At 40.3% G+C, this 16292-nt stretch overlaps 1 protein-coding gene across 7 annotated transcripts in view; it reads left to right on the top strand.

Moving 5' to 3' along the window:
* Window positions 1-16292, top strand: part of DPF3 (double PHD fingers 3) — a 286317-nt gene that overhangs the window by 127380 nt on the left and 142645 nt on the right. For all 7 annotated transcript variants that reach the window (XR_010109819.1, XR_008620912.2, XR_008620913.2 and 4 more), the window contains one exon: window positions 14477-14584. Coding sequence is in view for 2 of the 7 variants with exons in the window: in XM_003824125.6 (XP_003824173.1) it covers window positions 14477-14584 (108 nt within the window). In the remaining 5 variants the exon portion in view is untranslated. The remainder of the gene's footprint in view (window positions 1-14476; window positions 14585-16292) is intronic.

Genomic DNA, 16292 nt, shown 5'->3' with positions numbered 1-16292 from the left:
TTTATTCTGTTTGAGTTTACTCAGCTTCTTCAACCTGTGGGTTTATGGGTTTTTTTTTTTTTTTTTTTTTTTTTTTTTTTTTTTGCCAAATTTGGGAATTTTTCAGCCATTATTTCTTTGAATACTTCTTCAGTTCAACCCTCTTTCCCCTCTCCTTCTTGGACTTCAACAACACAAATGTTAGATCTTTTGTTATAGTCCCATAAGTCCCTGAGGCTGTGTTCATTTATTTTTAAAATTCTTCTCTCTGTTGCTCAGCTTGGGTGATTTCTATAGTTCTCTCTTCAAGTTCACTGCTTCTTTATTCTGTCCTCTGCCTTCTGCTGTTAAGCCAATCCATTGAGAGCTTTTTTATTTTTTGTTACAATTTTTTTCAGTTTTCAAATTTCTATTTGGTTCTTCATATTTTCTGTTTCTTTGCTGAATGTGTTTTATGTGTTCATAATTGCTCGTTGAAACACTTTTAATGATGGCTGCTTTAAGATCCTTGTCAGATAATTCCAACATTTTTGTTATTTTCTTGTTGGTGTCTGTGTCTTTCCTCATTTGAGATTTTCCTGGTTCTTCATAAGATGAGTGGCTTTGACTGAATCTTGGACACTTTGGCTGTTATGTTATGAGACTCTAGATATTACTTAAATCTTCTATATTAGCAGGTCTCCTTTCAAGCTATGCTAGTAGGGGAGGCGAGGCTCCCCTTATTACTGTCAGATGGATGTGGAAATACATCTTCTCTACTTGGCTTCTGTTGACATCCTCTTTAACAGGGGAAGAACACCTTGTTGTTGCTGAGTGGAGGTGGGAGTTCAGGCTCCCCACTAGGCCTCTACTGGTATTATCCTACTTGGGAGGAGGAGGGCCTCTACTGATACCACAAGGCACCAGCTCTTCCCTTGGCCTTCTCTTGACACCAACCCAGCAAAGCTATTGGGATGCCTGCTTGTCTTGCTAGGCTGGTCCTTTCCTGGTTCTCTGGCTAGAGAGAGCAGGATTTTCTTGAGGTCTTTTTTGGTCTTCATTTGTTGGTGTTTCTGGGTTATCAGCTTTTCCAGAATCCAGTCCAGGATATATGAGGCATAAAGGAGACCCAAGATTGGGCTGGACACAGGCTCATGCCTGTAATCCCAGCACTTTGGGAGGCCAAAGGAGGAGGATTGCTTGAGCCCAGGAGTTCGAAACTAGCCTAAGCAACATAGTGAGACCTTGTCTCTATAAAAATTTAAAAAATTATCCAGGTGTGTTGGTGCGTGCCTGTAGTCCCAGCTACTTGGGAGGCTGAGGTGGGAGGATTGCTCAAGCCCAGGAGTTTGAGGCTGCAGTGAGCCAGGATTGTGCCATTGCACTCCAGCCCAGGCTACAGAGTGATACTTTGTCTCAATAAATAGCTAGCTAGCTAGATAGTTAGATAGCTAGATAGATAGGTAGATAGATAAAATAATACCCAGGGAGCTCACCACCCACCCTGTTGTTTCTCAGGTCCCAAAGTCCCTAGCTGGTCTGACTGGTTCCCTTCATGTTTCAGTTATTTCTTATGTCTGTTCTATGAATAATGTCCAGGATATTTAGTTGTGCTTAGTGAGAGGAATATAAAAAAGTGTATCTATTTCATCTTTCCAGAAGCAGAAGTCCCTGAGATTGCCTTGTTATTAAAAAAGTTTAACAGCTTTATTGAAGTATAATTACATACAATAAATTGCACATACTTAATGTGTCCAGCTTGATAAGTTTTGACATATATTCACCTGTGGAACCATTACCACAATCAAGATAATGAACATATCCATGACTCGCAAAGGTTTCCTATGTGTTTAGAAATCTATCCTTCCTGTGCTTCTCCATGCCTCTACCCTTCTTTACTCCCTCCCCAGAGAAGCCATTGATTTGCTTTCTATACCGGAAACACACACTGTATACTCCTTTTTTTTTTTTTGAGATGGAGTCTCGCCTTGTTGCCCAGGCTGGAGTGCAGTGGTGCAATCTCGGCTCACTGCAAGCTCCGCCTCCTGGGTTCACGCCATTCTCCTGCCTCAGCCTCCCCGGCTAATTATTTTTGTATTTTTAGTAGAGATGGGGTTTCACCGTGTTAGCCAGGATGGTCTTGATCTCCTGACCTCGTGATCCACCCGCCTCGGCCTCCCAAAGTTCTGGGATTACAGGCGTGAGCCACCGCACCCGGCCTGTGTACTCCCTTTTTTAGGGACAAGGGCATGTCTGGCTTCTTTCACTTAGCATAATTACTAATTAATACTATATCAATAATTCCTTTTTATACTGAGTAGTAGTCCATTGCATGGCTGTATCACAGTTAATTTATCCATTCACCTGTTGATGGACATTTGGATTTGTTTGCAGTCTTTGACTACTGTAAATCAAGCCACTATGAACATTTGTGTACAAGTTTTTGAATGGACATATGCTTTCCTTTCTCCTTGAGAGGTTAACTACCTAGGAGTAGAACAACTAGATCATAAGAGAGATAGATGTTTCACTTTTAAAGAAACTGCCAAGCTCTTTTCCAAAGTGGTTGTACCATTTTACATTGACTCCAGCAATATATGAGAGTTCCACTTCCTTTGTATCCTTGCCAACACTTGGTGTGGTCAGTTTGAAAATTTTTTTAGCCATTCTAATAGATATATAGTAGTATTTCATTGCAGTTTCAACTTGCATTCCCCTAGTTAATAATGATTTTGAGCATCTTCACATGTGCTTATTTGCCATCTGTGAGGGAAAATAAACTGTTTTATTCTCTATACTTTTACTCAATATTTCTGTGAGCAGATGTGTGGATGTCTTTTCCCCTACACCAAGCAATTCTCCAATTCCCTGTGGACACCAACTGGGTGTTCCACAGTTTAACTCAACTTTGACACTATCTACTGTGAGATATCGTCAGATTCCACAGACTAAGGGCTCAGCCCACAGCACTGCCCCAACTTCATATGCCAATTTCAAGTCCAGGTTGTCAGCTGTGCTTCTGACCTATGGGCTATAAATGGAGGTTTCCATGATTGCCCCTCATGTTTGATCATTTGCTGGAACTCGGGAAAACACGCCGGGCGCAGTGGCTCACGCCTATAATCCCAGCACTTTGGGAGGCTGAGGCGGGTGGATCATGAGGTCAGAAGATTGAGACCATCCTGGCTAACAAGATGAAACCCCATCTCTACTAAAAAATACAACAACAAAAAATAAGCTGGGCGTGTTGGCGGGCGCCTGTAGTCCCAGCTACTCAGGAGGCTGAGGCAGGAGAATGGCGTGAACCCGGGAGGCGGAGCTTGCAGTGAGCCAAGTTCGTGCCACTGCACTCCAGCCTGGGCGACATTCCGCCTCAAAAAAAAAAAAAAAAAAAACTCAGGAAAACAGTTTGCATACTAGAATGCCAGTTTATTACGAAGGACATGTATCTGAAACAGCCAAATGGAAGAGGTACACGGGGCAAGGTAAGGGGAAAAGAGACATGAAGCTTCCATGCCTTCTCCAGGTGAGCCACCCTCCCAGCACCCCCACATGTTCATCAACCCAAAGATCTCTGAATCTAGTCCATTTGGATTTTCATGGAAGCTTCATTATGTAGGAATGGTTGATTAAATCATTGGCCATTAGTGACTAGCTCAACTACTAGTGCCTCTTTTCTTCCTGGAGGTCAGAGGTGGGAAGTTAGAGTTGGGGCTAAAAGGTACAGCCTGCTAATCTTGTGGTTGGCTCCTCTGTTTATAATCCCTTATCCAGAGGCTATCCAGCAGGTCCCAGCCAGGGTCATCTCATTAGCATATAAAAAGACACATCACTTGGAGATGCCAGGGGTTTTAGGAACTGTGTGCCAGGAAGTGGGGATTAAGACCAAAATATACATTTCTCATTATATCACAATATTACACCATCCATATATGTTCTTTGGTAAAGTTCAAATCTTTTGTCCATTTTAAAATTGAGCTATTTGCTTATTATTGAATTTTGATTGTTGTTTATATATTCTAGATACAATAAGTTTATCAGACCTATGCTTTGCAAATTTTTTTTTACAATCTGTGGTTTGTATTTTCATTAACTTAGCAGTCTCATTCAAAGAGCAGAAGTTTTCAATTTTGGTGAAATCCAGTTTATCAATTTATTCTTTCATGAATTGTGCTTTTGATGTTATGTCTGAGAAATTACTACCTAATGCAAGGTCAGGGTTTCTCTTATTTTTTTTCCTAAAATTTTATAATTTTAGGTTTCACATTTAGGTCTATGATTCATTTTGAGTTAATTTTGTATATGGTACAAAGTATGCATTAGTTTATTTTCTTGCAGATGGATATTCAATTGTTTCAACATAGTTTGCTGAAAAGACTAGTCTTTCTCCACTTAATTGGCTTGTCAAAAATTAGATGTCCACATATATGTGTGTTTATTTCTGGACTCTCAGTTCTGTTTTATTGACCTATTTGTCTATCTTTATACTCTTACCACACTGTCTTGATTATTATAGTTTTATAATGTTTGAAATCAGGTGGTGTTAGCCCTCTAAATTTGTTCTTGATTTTCTTAGTTATTTTGATTATTCTAGGTCCTTTGCACTTCTATATGGATTTTATAATCAGTCTGTCAATTTCTACAAAAAACTGGCTAGGAGTTTGGTTGGGATTGTCTTGCATCTATAGATCCATTTGGGGAAAATTGACAATTTTCAGTATTGAGTCTTGCAACCCATGAATATGGCATATCTTTCAATTTATTAATATCTTCTTTAATTTTTCTCATCAATGATTTTTAATTTTTAGTGTATAGATCTTTAACATTTTTGTCAGATTTATCTCTAAGCACTTAATATTTTTTGATACTATTATAAATAAATTTTTATACATTTTAATTTCTGATGTTTGCTAATACATAGAAAAACAATTAATTTAGTATATTCTCCCTATATCCTGCAACCTTGCTAAACTCATTAGTTCTAATAGCTTTCTATAGATTCTGTAGCATTTTCTATATAGTTGATTATCTGTTAGTTTGCTAATAGATAACCTGAATAGTAAATAAAGAAAACTTACTTCTTTCTTTTAATATGAATAACTTTTATTTATTTTATTTGTCTCTTGCACTGGCTAGACTCTCCAACACAATATTAGGTAAAAGTGGTGAGACTGGACACCCTTATGTTGTTCCTGATCTTAAAGAGAAAGCATTTATTTATTTTTTTGTTATTAAGTATGACATTAGCTGTAGAATTTTTTGTAGATATTCTTTATCAGATTGAGGATGCTCCCTTCTATTTCTAGTTTGAGAGTTTTTTTTTTTAATCACAAATGGATATTTGATTTTGTCATCTGATTTTCTGTGTCTATTGAGATGATCATGTGGTTTTTCTTTTGTTCATGGAAGCTTCATTATGTAGGAATGGTTGATTAAATTTAATATCTTAAGTTTACATTTAACATAATGAGTTACATTGATTGATTTCTGAATGTTAAACCAACATTACATTCCTAGGATAAACCCCACTTTGTTATGCTGTTTTATCTTTTTAATGTATTGTTAGATTCATGTTGCTCAAGTTTTATTAGAGTTTTTGCATCTATGTTTATGAGAGATATTAGTCTATAGTTTTCTTGTAATGTCTGTCCGGTTTGGGTGTCAGGGTGATGCTGGTCTCATATAATGAGTTGGGAAGTATTTCTTCATTTTTACTTTTCTGAAACTTTATATAGAATTGGTATTATTTCTTCCATAAATATTTTATAACATTTACCAGTGAATCCATTTGGATCTGGCAGTTTCCTTGAGGTAATGTTTTTAATTATAAATTTAATTTATTTTATAGATATAGGGCTATTTAGGTTATCTATTTCATCTTGAGTAAGCTTTGTTAGTATGTGATTTTGTTTCTTTTATCTACATTCTCCTAATTGGTTGCACAAAGTTGTTCATAATATTGCTGCATTACTCTTTTAATATATGTAGAATCTGTGGTGGCATATTATTTTACTCATTATATTGTTAATTTGAATGTTATTTTTTACCTCATCATTCTGACTAGAGGTTTATCAATTTTATTGATCTTTTCAAATAAATAGCTTTTGGTAGAATTGTTTTTTCTGCTCTGATCTTTATATTTCCTTCTATTTACTTTGGATTTAATTTGCTCTTCTGTTTCTTATTTCTTTTAATTTTTTAATTTTTATGGTACATAGTAGGTTTATCTATTTTTTAAGGTGTAAACAGGTCATTGATTTGAGATATTTCTTTTCTACTACATCATTTTCTGATATAATTTCCCCATAAATACTATGTAAGCCTCATTTAAAAAATTTGATATAGGGTTTTTAGTTTCATTCAGTTCAAAATATTTTTCTGTTTGGTTTCTTCTTTTACTCATGGATTATTTAGAACTGTATTGTTTAGTTTCCAAACACTTGGGACGTTTCCAAAGATGTGCCCATTATTTATTTCCGTGTTAATTCCAAATGGTCAGAGAATAATTTTTATGGTTCAGATTCTTTTAAATTTATTGCAACTTGTTTTATGGCACCAAATGTGGTCTACCTTGGTAAATATTCTGTTTGCTCAGGAAAAGAATTGTGTTTTGCTGTGGTTGTTTGGAATGTTCTATAAATATCAATTAGGTCAAATTGGTTGATAATGTTTTTTAAATCTTCTACATCCTTATTTTCTATTTATTCTATGAATCATTGAGAGGTAGGGTATTGAAACTTATGACTATAATTGTGGGTTTGCTTATTTCTCCTTACAATTCTATTACTTTTTGTTTCATGTATATTGAAGCTTTGTTATTAGGTGTATAAACATTTAGTATTGTTATATCCTCAATAAATTGATTCCTTTATCATTATAAAATAATCCTCTTAATCTCTATTAATATTATTTTATCTGAAATCTCCTTTGTCTAATTCCAATATAGCCACTCCAGCTCTCTTTTGATTAATATTAACATGAAATATCTTTTTCCATTCTTTTACTTCTTGCCTATTTGCATCTTTATATTAAAAGTAGTTTTTTAATAGGCAGCATATAGTTGTGTTATGCTTTTTACATGTAATCTGACAATCTTTTTTAATTAGGGGTATTTAGGCAATTTACATTTAATGTGATTATGTTTTCTCTCTTTTTTATTGGTTTATTAACTATAACTCTTGTTTTGTTGTTATTTTAGTGATTGCTTAGTGTTTATAGTGTACATCTTTAATTATAGTTAACCTTCAAATTATATTATTCTATTTCATGAATAGTATAAGGAGTCTACAATAGTACTGTGATTAATAGAATAAGGCCCCTCCCCACCTCAGACATCCACATTTTAATTACTGAAATCTGTGCGTATGTTACCTTACATGGCAAAAGGGACTTTGAAGACAGGATTAAGGATTTTGAGATGGTGCGATAATCTTGGATTATCCAGGTGGGCCTAATGTAATCACAAGGGTTCTTATAAAAGGAAGGCAGGAGGAGTTCAGAGTCAGAGTAGATGTGATGATGGATTACAGGCATGCGCCACCATGCCTGGCTAATTTTTGTATTTTTAGTCGAGATGGGGTTTCTCCATGTCGGTCAGGCGTTTCTCGAACTCCTGACCTCAGGTGATGTGCCTGCCTTGGCCTCCCAAATTGTTGGGATTACAGGTATGAGCCACCGTGCCTGGCCATCATTGTATTTTTAAAAATAGTTGATCATCTTTTAATGAGTTTAAAATAATAAGAAAAACATCTCATATAATTATTCATGTACTAGACCATTTCTGATGCTGTTCATTCCTTTGTGTAGATCCAAATTTAGGTCTGGTATTACTTTCCTTCTGCCTAAAGTACTTCTTTTTAACATTTCTTAGAGTATGGGTTTGTTGATGATGAATTATTTCAGCTTTTGTATATCTGAAACTATCTTTAGTTTGCCTTAGTTCTTGAAAGATATTTTAGCTGGGTATAGAATTCTAGTTTGAGAATTTTTTTTTCTCTTTCAGTATTGTAGGGATGTTGAACCACTCTTTTCTTGCTTGCATTGCAAAGATAAGAATGTTCCTGTATATGTTAACATGTTTCCTTTCTCTGGTTGCTTTTAATATTTTCTCTTTATCACTATTTTTGAGTAGTTTTGATTATGACATACTTTGCTGTAGTTTTCTTAATGTTTATTGTACCTAGCTTTATTGAGCTTCTTAGACCTATGGGTTTATAGTTTTCATCAAATTTCAGAAATTTCCAGCCCTTATTTCTTTTTAAATTCTTTCTTTCTTTCTTCCTTCCTTCCCTTTCTTCCCTCTCTCCCTTCCTCCCTTTCTCTCTCTGTCTCTCTCTGTCTCTCTTTCATCTGTCTCTCTCTCTCTCTCTTTTGTGGAGACAGGATCTTACTATGTTGCCCAGGCTGCTCTCAAACTCCCAGGCTTATGGCATTCTTCCACCTTGGCCTCCCAAAGTGTTGGGATTAAAGGCATGAGCCACTGCACCCAGCCTCCAGCCATTATTTCTACAAATATTTTTTCTTCCCTTTCTTCAATTACACATATATTACACTGTTTGAAGTTGCCCCACAGCTCATTTATGCCATTATTTTTTTTCTTTTCTGTTTTTTCCTGTGGGTTTCATTTTGGAATAGTTTCTATTGCTGTGTTTTCAAGTTTATCAGTCTTTTCTTCTGCAATATCTAATCTGACATTAACTCCCTCTGATATGATTTTCATCTTGCACATTATAGTTTTCATTTCTAGAAGTTAAATTTGAGTCTTAAAAATACATATATATCTCCCAAATTTTTACTAAACTCGAACACAGAGCATACAAATAATGTTTTAATGTTCTTGCTACTAATTCTAATATCAGTTTCAGTTCTGGGTTGGTTTCAATTGATTGATTTTTCTCCTTATTATAAGTCATATTTTCCAGCTTCTTTACATGCCTTGTAATTTTGGGTTGGGTGCCTCACATTGTGAATTTTACCTTGCTGAATGCTGTAGATATATTTTATTCCTATAAATGTTCTTGAACATTGTTTTGGGACATATTTAAGTTATTTGAAAACAGTTTGATGTTTTCTTGTCTTGCTTTTAAGATTTGTTAGGTGGAGCCAGAGCAGTACTTAGTCTAGGGCTAAGTATTCCCTATTAGTGAGGCAAGATCTTTGTACTCTACCCAGTACCCCGGGAATCATACAGTTTTCCATATTGGCTGGTGGAAACAGACTATTTCTGCCCCCTTGTGCACACTGAGCGCTGTTACCTCTAATCTTTTTGGGTAGTTCTTTTCCCAGTCCTATCTAGTTTCCTCACGGGCATAAACGGATCAATGCTAAGCTGAATACTTGAAAGGGACCCTCTGGATCTCCACATTCTCTGTGCAGCTCTCTTTTGTTTACCCTTCAGTTCCTTGGGTTCTAGTCACTGTGGTCTCCTCAGACTCTTGGCATTTTCTCTTCAACTTAAACATGGGGAATCTGCAGATCTCCACCTGTATTCCTCCTCCTTGTGTTCCAGTCTGGAGACTCTCTTAAGGCTGTAAGCTGGGGCAATCACAGGGCTTATCTTGCTTGTTTTCAGTGTCTCAGGTATCACTGTCCTTCAATGCCTGATGTTCATTGTCTTCAAAACTGTTGTTGATTTTTTTCTTCCTCTCTTTTGGTTTTAGGTGGGAGCTAAATCTGGTCTTTATACTCCATTTTAGTCAGAAACGGATGTATGCTTTTTATTTTAATTTAATTTTACTTTATAATTGTGTAAAATATTTGCATTGTTCCAATGGTATATTATGAGAAAGTCTAACTGTATCTTCACTTTTACCCTGTTTCTTTTTCGTATAGGCAATTTCCTCTTCGTCCTTCTCTTTTTCTTGCTACTATTATTTTATTTTTGCTCTCTCTCTAGGTAATTTTTTTTAGCTTTTGGCTTATACCCCCATAAAAAAAACATGCAAACACACCACACACATATATTTGTCTGAATATGTGTGTATCCCCATTTGTTAAATAAATGATAGTATGTTATATACATAACAGCCATCCTTTAGTATCCACTGGGAATTGGTTCTAGGACCCCAGAAGATATCAAAATCTGTGGGTACTCAAGTCCCTTATATAAAATGGCATAGTATTTGCATATAACCTACACACATTCTCCCATATTCCTTAAATCATTTCTAGATTGCTTATAATACCTAATACAATGTAAATGCTATGTAAATAGGTATTATATTGTATTTTTTTAAATTGTATTTTAAATTGTTGTATTGTCATTTTCTATTTGGAAACTTTGATCCTGTTACCCGGTTCTGAGCAGGGGTAGTCACTAACTCTTTCCTACAACTCTTATTCCTCTTTAGTTCCTCGGCTTCTTGGTTAGCTGCCCTTCAAACCCAAGCAGATATATGGGATGCAGGATTGGGATGTAGCTGTTTGCTGTTGGAACAGAGGGTGGACAAATTGGTATAACTTATAGGAAGATAGATTTTGATTCAAAATAAGGTCATGGTGAATCTCTTTATCACAGTAAGAGTTGGCTGACAGTGGGACAGTGTGTCCTGTGACATAATAAATTCTCCATTGAAAGGAAGTTTCAGGGGCAGCTGTGGGTCCACCTCTCTGAGATCCTGCAGAGAGAGAGCCTTTCCCTGGGGGGCTTGAACTGCCACAGTTCAGCTCTGGATGGGGAAAGATGAAACTACTTCAGTTTTTTTCTTCCCCATTTCAATTGCTGTTCCTATCCCATATCATTCTTCTCCCCTCCCTCCCTCCCTCCCTCCCTCTCTCCCTTCCTCCCTTCCTTCCTTCCTTCCTCTCCCCCTTTCTCCCCCTCTGTCCCTCTCTCCCTCTCTCCCCTTCTTCCCCTCTTCTCTCCTCTCCCCCTCTCTCCACCTCTCCCCCTCTTTCCCTCTCTCCCCCTCTTTCCCTCTCCCTTTCTCTTCTCTTCTCTTCTTTTCTTTCTTTCTCTTTCTTTCTTTCTTTCTTTCTTTTCTTTCTTTCTTTCTTTCCTTCTTTCTTTTCTTTCTTTCTTTCTTTCTTTCTTTCTTTCTTTCTTTCTTTCTTTCTGTCTTTCTTTCTTTCTTTCTTTCACAGAATCTTGCTCTGTCATATAGGCTGGAGTGCAGTGGCATGACCTCAGCTCCTATAACCTCCACCTCCTGGGTTCAAGCAATTCTCCTGCCTCAGCCTCCCGAATAGCTGAGATTACAGGCATGCACCACCATACTGGCTAATTTTTGTATTTTTGGTAGAGATGAGGTTTCACCATGTTGGCCAGGCTGGTCTTGAACTCCTGGGCTTCAGTGATCTGCCGGCCTTGGCTTCCCAAAGTACTGGGATTACAGACGTCAGCCACTGTACCTGGCCACTCTTCCCTCTCTTTTCTCTCCCATTTCATCTTCTAAATTCTGAATAGCTCATGCTTTGTCTGTGAGAGATGCCCAGAACCCTCAGGATCCACCTGCTGAACTTGTGCAATGTGCATAACCAGCTGTATTTGTCTGTAGTCTGCTAACCATAAAGGCATCAAGCCTTTCAATGCCAGGTATTTCCATGGAGCCAGTTCTCCCAGCAAGTGTGTGAGTTTTTGATTGTGTGTGTGTGTCTGTGTGCATCACATTTGTGCTTACACATGGGCAGGAATGTTGTAGCTCGAGTTGCAGCTCAAAGTAACAGAAAAGTAGTTTGCTCAGTGGGGTATGTGAAGTGAGGGGTGGCAGTGGCCTTGGTTACCAGGGAGGACTGGTTTCCCCTCTTGTCTTTGGCCACTTGTTTCCCCTCCTTCATGTCCCCTCCCCAGCCCTAGGCTCACTCCCCAAGGTTAATTTCCCTGACAGCAGCTGTGACTCCATCCTCCTTCCCCACCTCCATCTACCACACATGCACATGCACGCACACATATGCACACACACACATGCTTTGAGTTATCTGCCTCCTGTTCTAATGAGATAACAACATAAGTCTCATGGGGCCCTGCTCTTCCCTCTGTAAGTGGAACTCCAGGGCTGAACGTGTTTTTCCTGTAAAGGAACCCTGGTGCCTGTCAGCCTGTTGAGGAGGGCAAGGAAGGGGCCAGGGAGCCCCAAGAGAGCTCTTGCGACCATTTGCTTGTTGTGATGAGGTGGATTCAAAGCAGACATCAAAAAGAAGCCTGTTTCCACCTTCATGGCTAAAGAACCAAGTGGCAGCATGGTGGATGGGGCAGGGGGTCTGTCATGTTGCATGAGTGTGGAGTCCAAGACTAGGTCAGCTAACTCATGACAATTAACAACTGACATTTGTCATCTTTGTGGATATAGAGAGCTTTCTCTTGAATATAAGCAAATCCCCATAACAGCCCCAGGAGGTAGGTATTCATGTTATTAATGCCCTTATCTTACAGGTGAGGCAATAGGCTCAGAAAGGTGTTAGGATGCTTCCCAGGACTCACGTGCTCTTCCTTTGCACTGCAGAGCGTCTCCAATCCAGCAGAGAAAGAATGGAACAAAAACAGCCCCTTCTTCTGGAGGTTCAAACTAGTTGCTAAAATGAATTCTCCCAGAAGAATGGGTCTAAAGCTCCAAGCAGAGTGGCCTGGGGCTTCTCTGGTACCGCTGACCACCAAGCACAGTGACTGCTGTCTCAGGGAGGGTGTAGGACCTGGACAAGTGTGGACACTTTTGCACTCTTGCCATGTAGACCTTTGGAGGGTGCTGGTGGGGGCCAGCTCACTCTTACTTACCTGTGTTTGATTAGGTTGGAAGCACCGTAAAGCAGCCACTGGGGAACGAAGGAAACCTAAGGCCCAGAGATGGCCATGGTGGGAGAGGGGGTGCAGGGGGCTCTGGCCTCAGGCCTGGGCCTCCACTTCTGGAGTCCCTCTTGGATGCTTTGGATCTGGGTGGATGAGTCCCCTGGAGCCAGGAACAGCAGGGCCAATGGTCATTCAATTCTGACATTTCTGAGTCCAGGTCAGTTCTAGTTTCTAAGAACCAAAGGGGCGGGGTGGTCAGAACCTCCAACTTGCTCACAATCTTGTGACCTGTGGAGCAGCTGTGTGATTAAACATAAAGAGACCTGAGTATTTTGGTTCCTTTAATGCTGGGATAATTGACTTTGTTTTGGCCCCATCCCAATAAATGGGTAGAGTTGACTGGTAAAAATGAAAATGAATGAATGAGTATATAGCAATGAAAGTTACATAGATTTTCTCTGCAAAGGTGAAAAATGAAGCCAGTTTCCCTTCTTAACTTTTAAGGGCCCTAAAATGGAAGACGGCAGATGGGAATCAGGTGCTGATGTTTTCTGAATCCATGGTCCTAGGTGTGCACAGTGACACTTTTGTGGTAGGCCGCCTGCGTCCAACAGCTGCCATGTGCCACATTTACCTGCAGAAGACAGAGTTGTGATTTTAAAGGAAGCTGCAATATATTCATTCGTTAATTCAATGAGTATTTAGTTTGGTTCTGCTCTGTGTCAGGCACAGTTCTGATTCTGGGGCTTCTGACAAGAACAAGACAAAAAAGTCCCTGTCCTCATTAGGCTTTTCTTCCTATTAGGGATTGGTTGGCTTGCTGGTTTATTATGGGGGGTATCAGACACTCTCTTCAGGACTGCAAATCACCTAGCCAGTCTGAAAATTACCTAGCCAGTCTCAAATACCTGCCTCCTCACCCCTCAGCCTCTTCCCCGCCCCATTTCCCTGGGAATAGTCTGTGACCTGGCATGGAGAAGTCCCTGTTCCTCTAAGGCCCGTGGCTGCCACCAGAGCCACACACAATTGTTGTCGGGTGAGCAGGAAGGCTCCTCATGGTGCTTGGCATGACAGCGATGCTGTTGGTGTCAAAGGCCACACACACAGGGTGGCACGTAAGCCCAGCCCCTGGCCTCCTGCCTATTTTTTTTTTTTTTTGTAAGGCCCAGGCATGTAGGCGGGGATATAGAGGTATGTGGGCTCTGCAGGTCATGTGGCCTGGTCACCAGAGTGGGTTTATGTTCTCATGGGGGCTACACAAGCCTCCATTTGCCTACAGTGAGCTGCCAGCAGCTGGGAGTGGGTGGGAGATGCCTTTGAGTAGATCTAGTGTTTTTGGTTCTGTCTCTTTGCGATGCTTCTCAACCCAGGCTGTCCATACAGTAGGCCAACTGACTGCTGCTCCATTTTGAAGGGAACCTGCTTAACCTGGATCAGGATAGAGGGGCAGTGGATAGAGATCCACTGCTTTGGAGACACTGCAAAGGTCCTTCTTGTCTGAAGGTCCAGTTGGTGATCTCTCCAGGCAGGAGAGCAGAATTGGTTTTGGTGAAGGCAATGGCTCTCGTTGGCATGGGCTTGCTGAACAGCATGGTGGAGCTGACAGAGCCAGGGTCTTGGGGTCAGATGACCTAGATTCAGCCTTGCCACCACTAGCAATCAGCTTTGTGACGTTGACAAGTCACTTCTCTCCGGGCTTCAGCTTCCTCTCCTTGCGAATGGCAGGGTTAGTCAGGGTAGTTTCCAAGGCCCCTTCCAGCCTGGAGCCTTTAATCTTTATATTGTCTCTGTCCACAGGCCTTGCCCCGGGCCAGCTGTATACATACCCTGCCCGCTGCTGGCGCAAGAAGAGACGATTGCACCCACCTGAAGATCCAAAACTGCGGCTGCTGGAGATAAAACCTGGTCAGTGCCCTCTGGAGCTTGGCTGGGTCTGTGATGGGAAAGGTGGGAGGACTGGGCTGGGCCCAGGACAAGGTTGGTTTGCTCCTTTGTCCATAGAGCTAAGTTTTCTGGGAGAGGGAACATGCCCACATCATGCTTAAGGGTGCACCTCTGTGCCTGCTGAGTAGAAACATGACCACGTGTCCACCTGAGCTTTTCTCCCCTCTGGGTGTCTCATGCCTTCCCTTTGCCACCCCAGGGGGGGAAAGAAAGGATGCACCCCAGCCCAGGTGCAGGATGAATTTCCCAACAGAACTGAAGGATGTGCAGCTCTTTCGGGTCATGTGATACCTTTCTTGTGGCCTCAAGTAAAGAAATCTTGGCCCAGTTTGTATGTTTCTAAGAAGAAGATAATACACCTGGACCCTCTACCCCTTACCCTGTATAAGCTTTGGAGCATCTTACACAAAAAGGGGCCAATTCACTAAAAATTGCACTTACCTTGGATGAGGATGGAAGAGTTTGGGATTACAATTTACGTGTGTGATGCAGATTGCTCTGTGGCCACACAGAAGGAATTGGTGGTGTTATGTCTATACTAATCTAATATATATATGTTTTTGAGACAGAGTCTAGCTTTGTTGCCCAGGCTGGAGTGCAGTTGTGTAATCTCAGCTCACTGCAGACTCTGCCTCCCAAGTTCAAGTGATTCTCCTGCCTCAGCTTCCTGAGTAGCTGGGATTACAAATGTGCACCACCACTCCCAGCTAATTTTTGTGTTTTTAGTAGAGACAGTGTTTCACCATGTTGGCCAGGCCGGTCTCGAACTCTTGGCCTCAAGTGATCTGCCTGCCTTGGCTTCCCAAAGTGCTGGGATTGTAGGCATGAGCCACCATGCCTGGCCTATGCTGATCTAATATTACACTTCTGACTATTTGGCTGTCTTCAGACCTGTGTCTGTGTTGCAGCAAGCCAAGTGATTACCCCAGGCCCTTAGCTTTAAACGCATCTTTGTTTTTGAGGGTGCCAGGCTGGGATGTGACTCAGGGTGGTAGGGACAGTGCTGTTCAGTGGTGCAAGTAGAGTTGACATACTTCCTCCCACTGTCACCACAGCATTGCAGACTGTCAAGCCTGGCTGCCTGGCAAAGGTACCTCACTCCTTCCTTTCAACACTGGTCCCTTAGGCTGACTCTGCTCTGCAAAAGCTCTACCTACAGTTCCAGGGTTACGACTGCTTTGATTGTTCGCTTCAATCCATATTTCACTTAAATAGAAGTTTTATTTGTTAGGGGTGAGTGGGTGCCAGATTCTTCAATGTGCTCTCTTCCAAGTCTCCAGTGTCCTTATACCAATTTACAGACCCTTGCAAATACTCCAGGGTGATGACCAAGGTTGTCCCAACCCCTGCCTTGTTGCAGGTTGTAGGAGATCAGGGTCTCCTAGACAGCACGATGCAATAGAAATATAATGCAAGCCATGTGTGTTGTTTTACTTTGTCTAGTAGTTACATTAAAAAAAGGAAAAAGAAACAGGGGAAATGAATTTCAATAATATATTCCATTTAACCCAACATATCAAAAAATCATTTCAGCATGTCATCGATATAAAATCATTTATGATATTTTTTGATACTCTTTTTCAATTCCATTGTGTATTTTACACATCCCCACATCTCTTTTTGGACTAGCCACATTTCAAACACTCAGTAGCCACAGGTGGCTAGTGGT

Source organism: Pan paniscus, chromosome 15 (genome assembly GCF_029289425.2).
Source record: "Pan paniscus chromosome 15, NHGRI_mPanPan1-v2.0_pri, whole genome shotgun sequence".
In the NCBI taxonomy this organism is placed as follows: domain Eukaryota; kingdom Metazoa; phylum Chordata; class Mammalia; order Primates; family Hominidae; genus Pan; species Pan paniscus.
The sequence above is the reverse complement of the archived record's forward strand: the minus strand, read 5'-3'. Positions and strand labels throughout refer to the sequence as shown.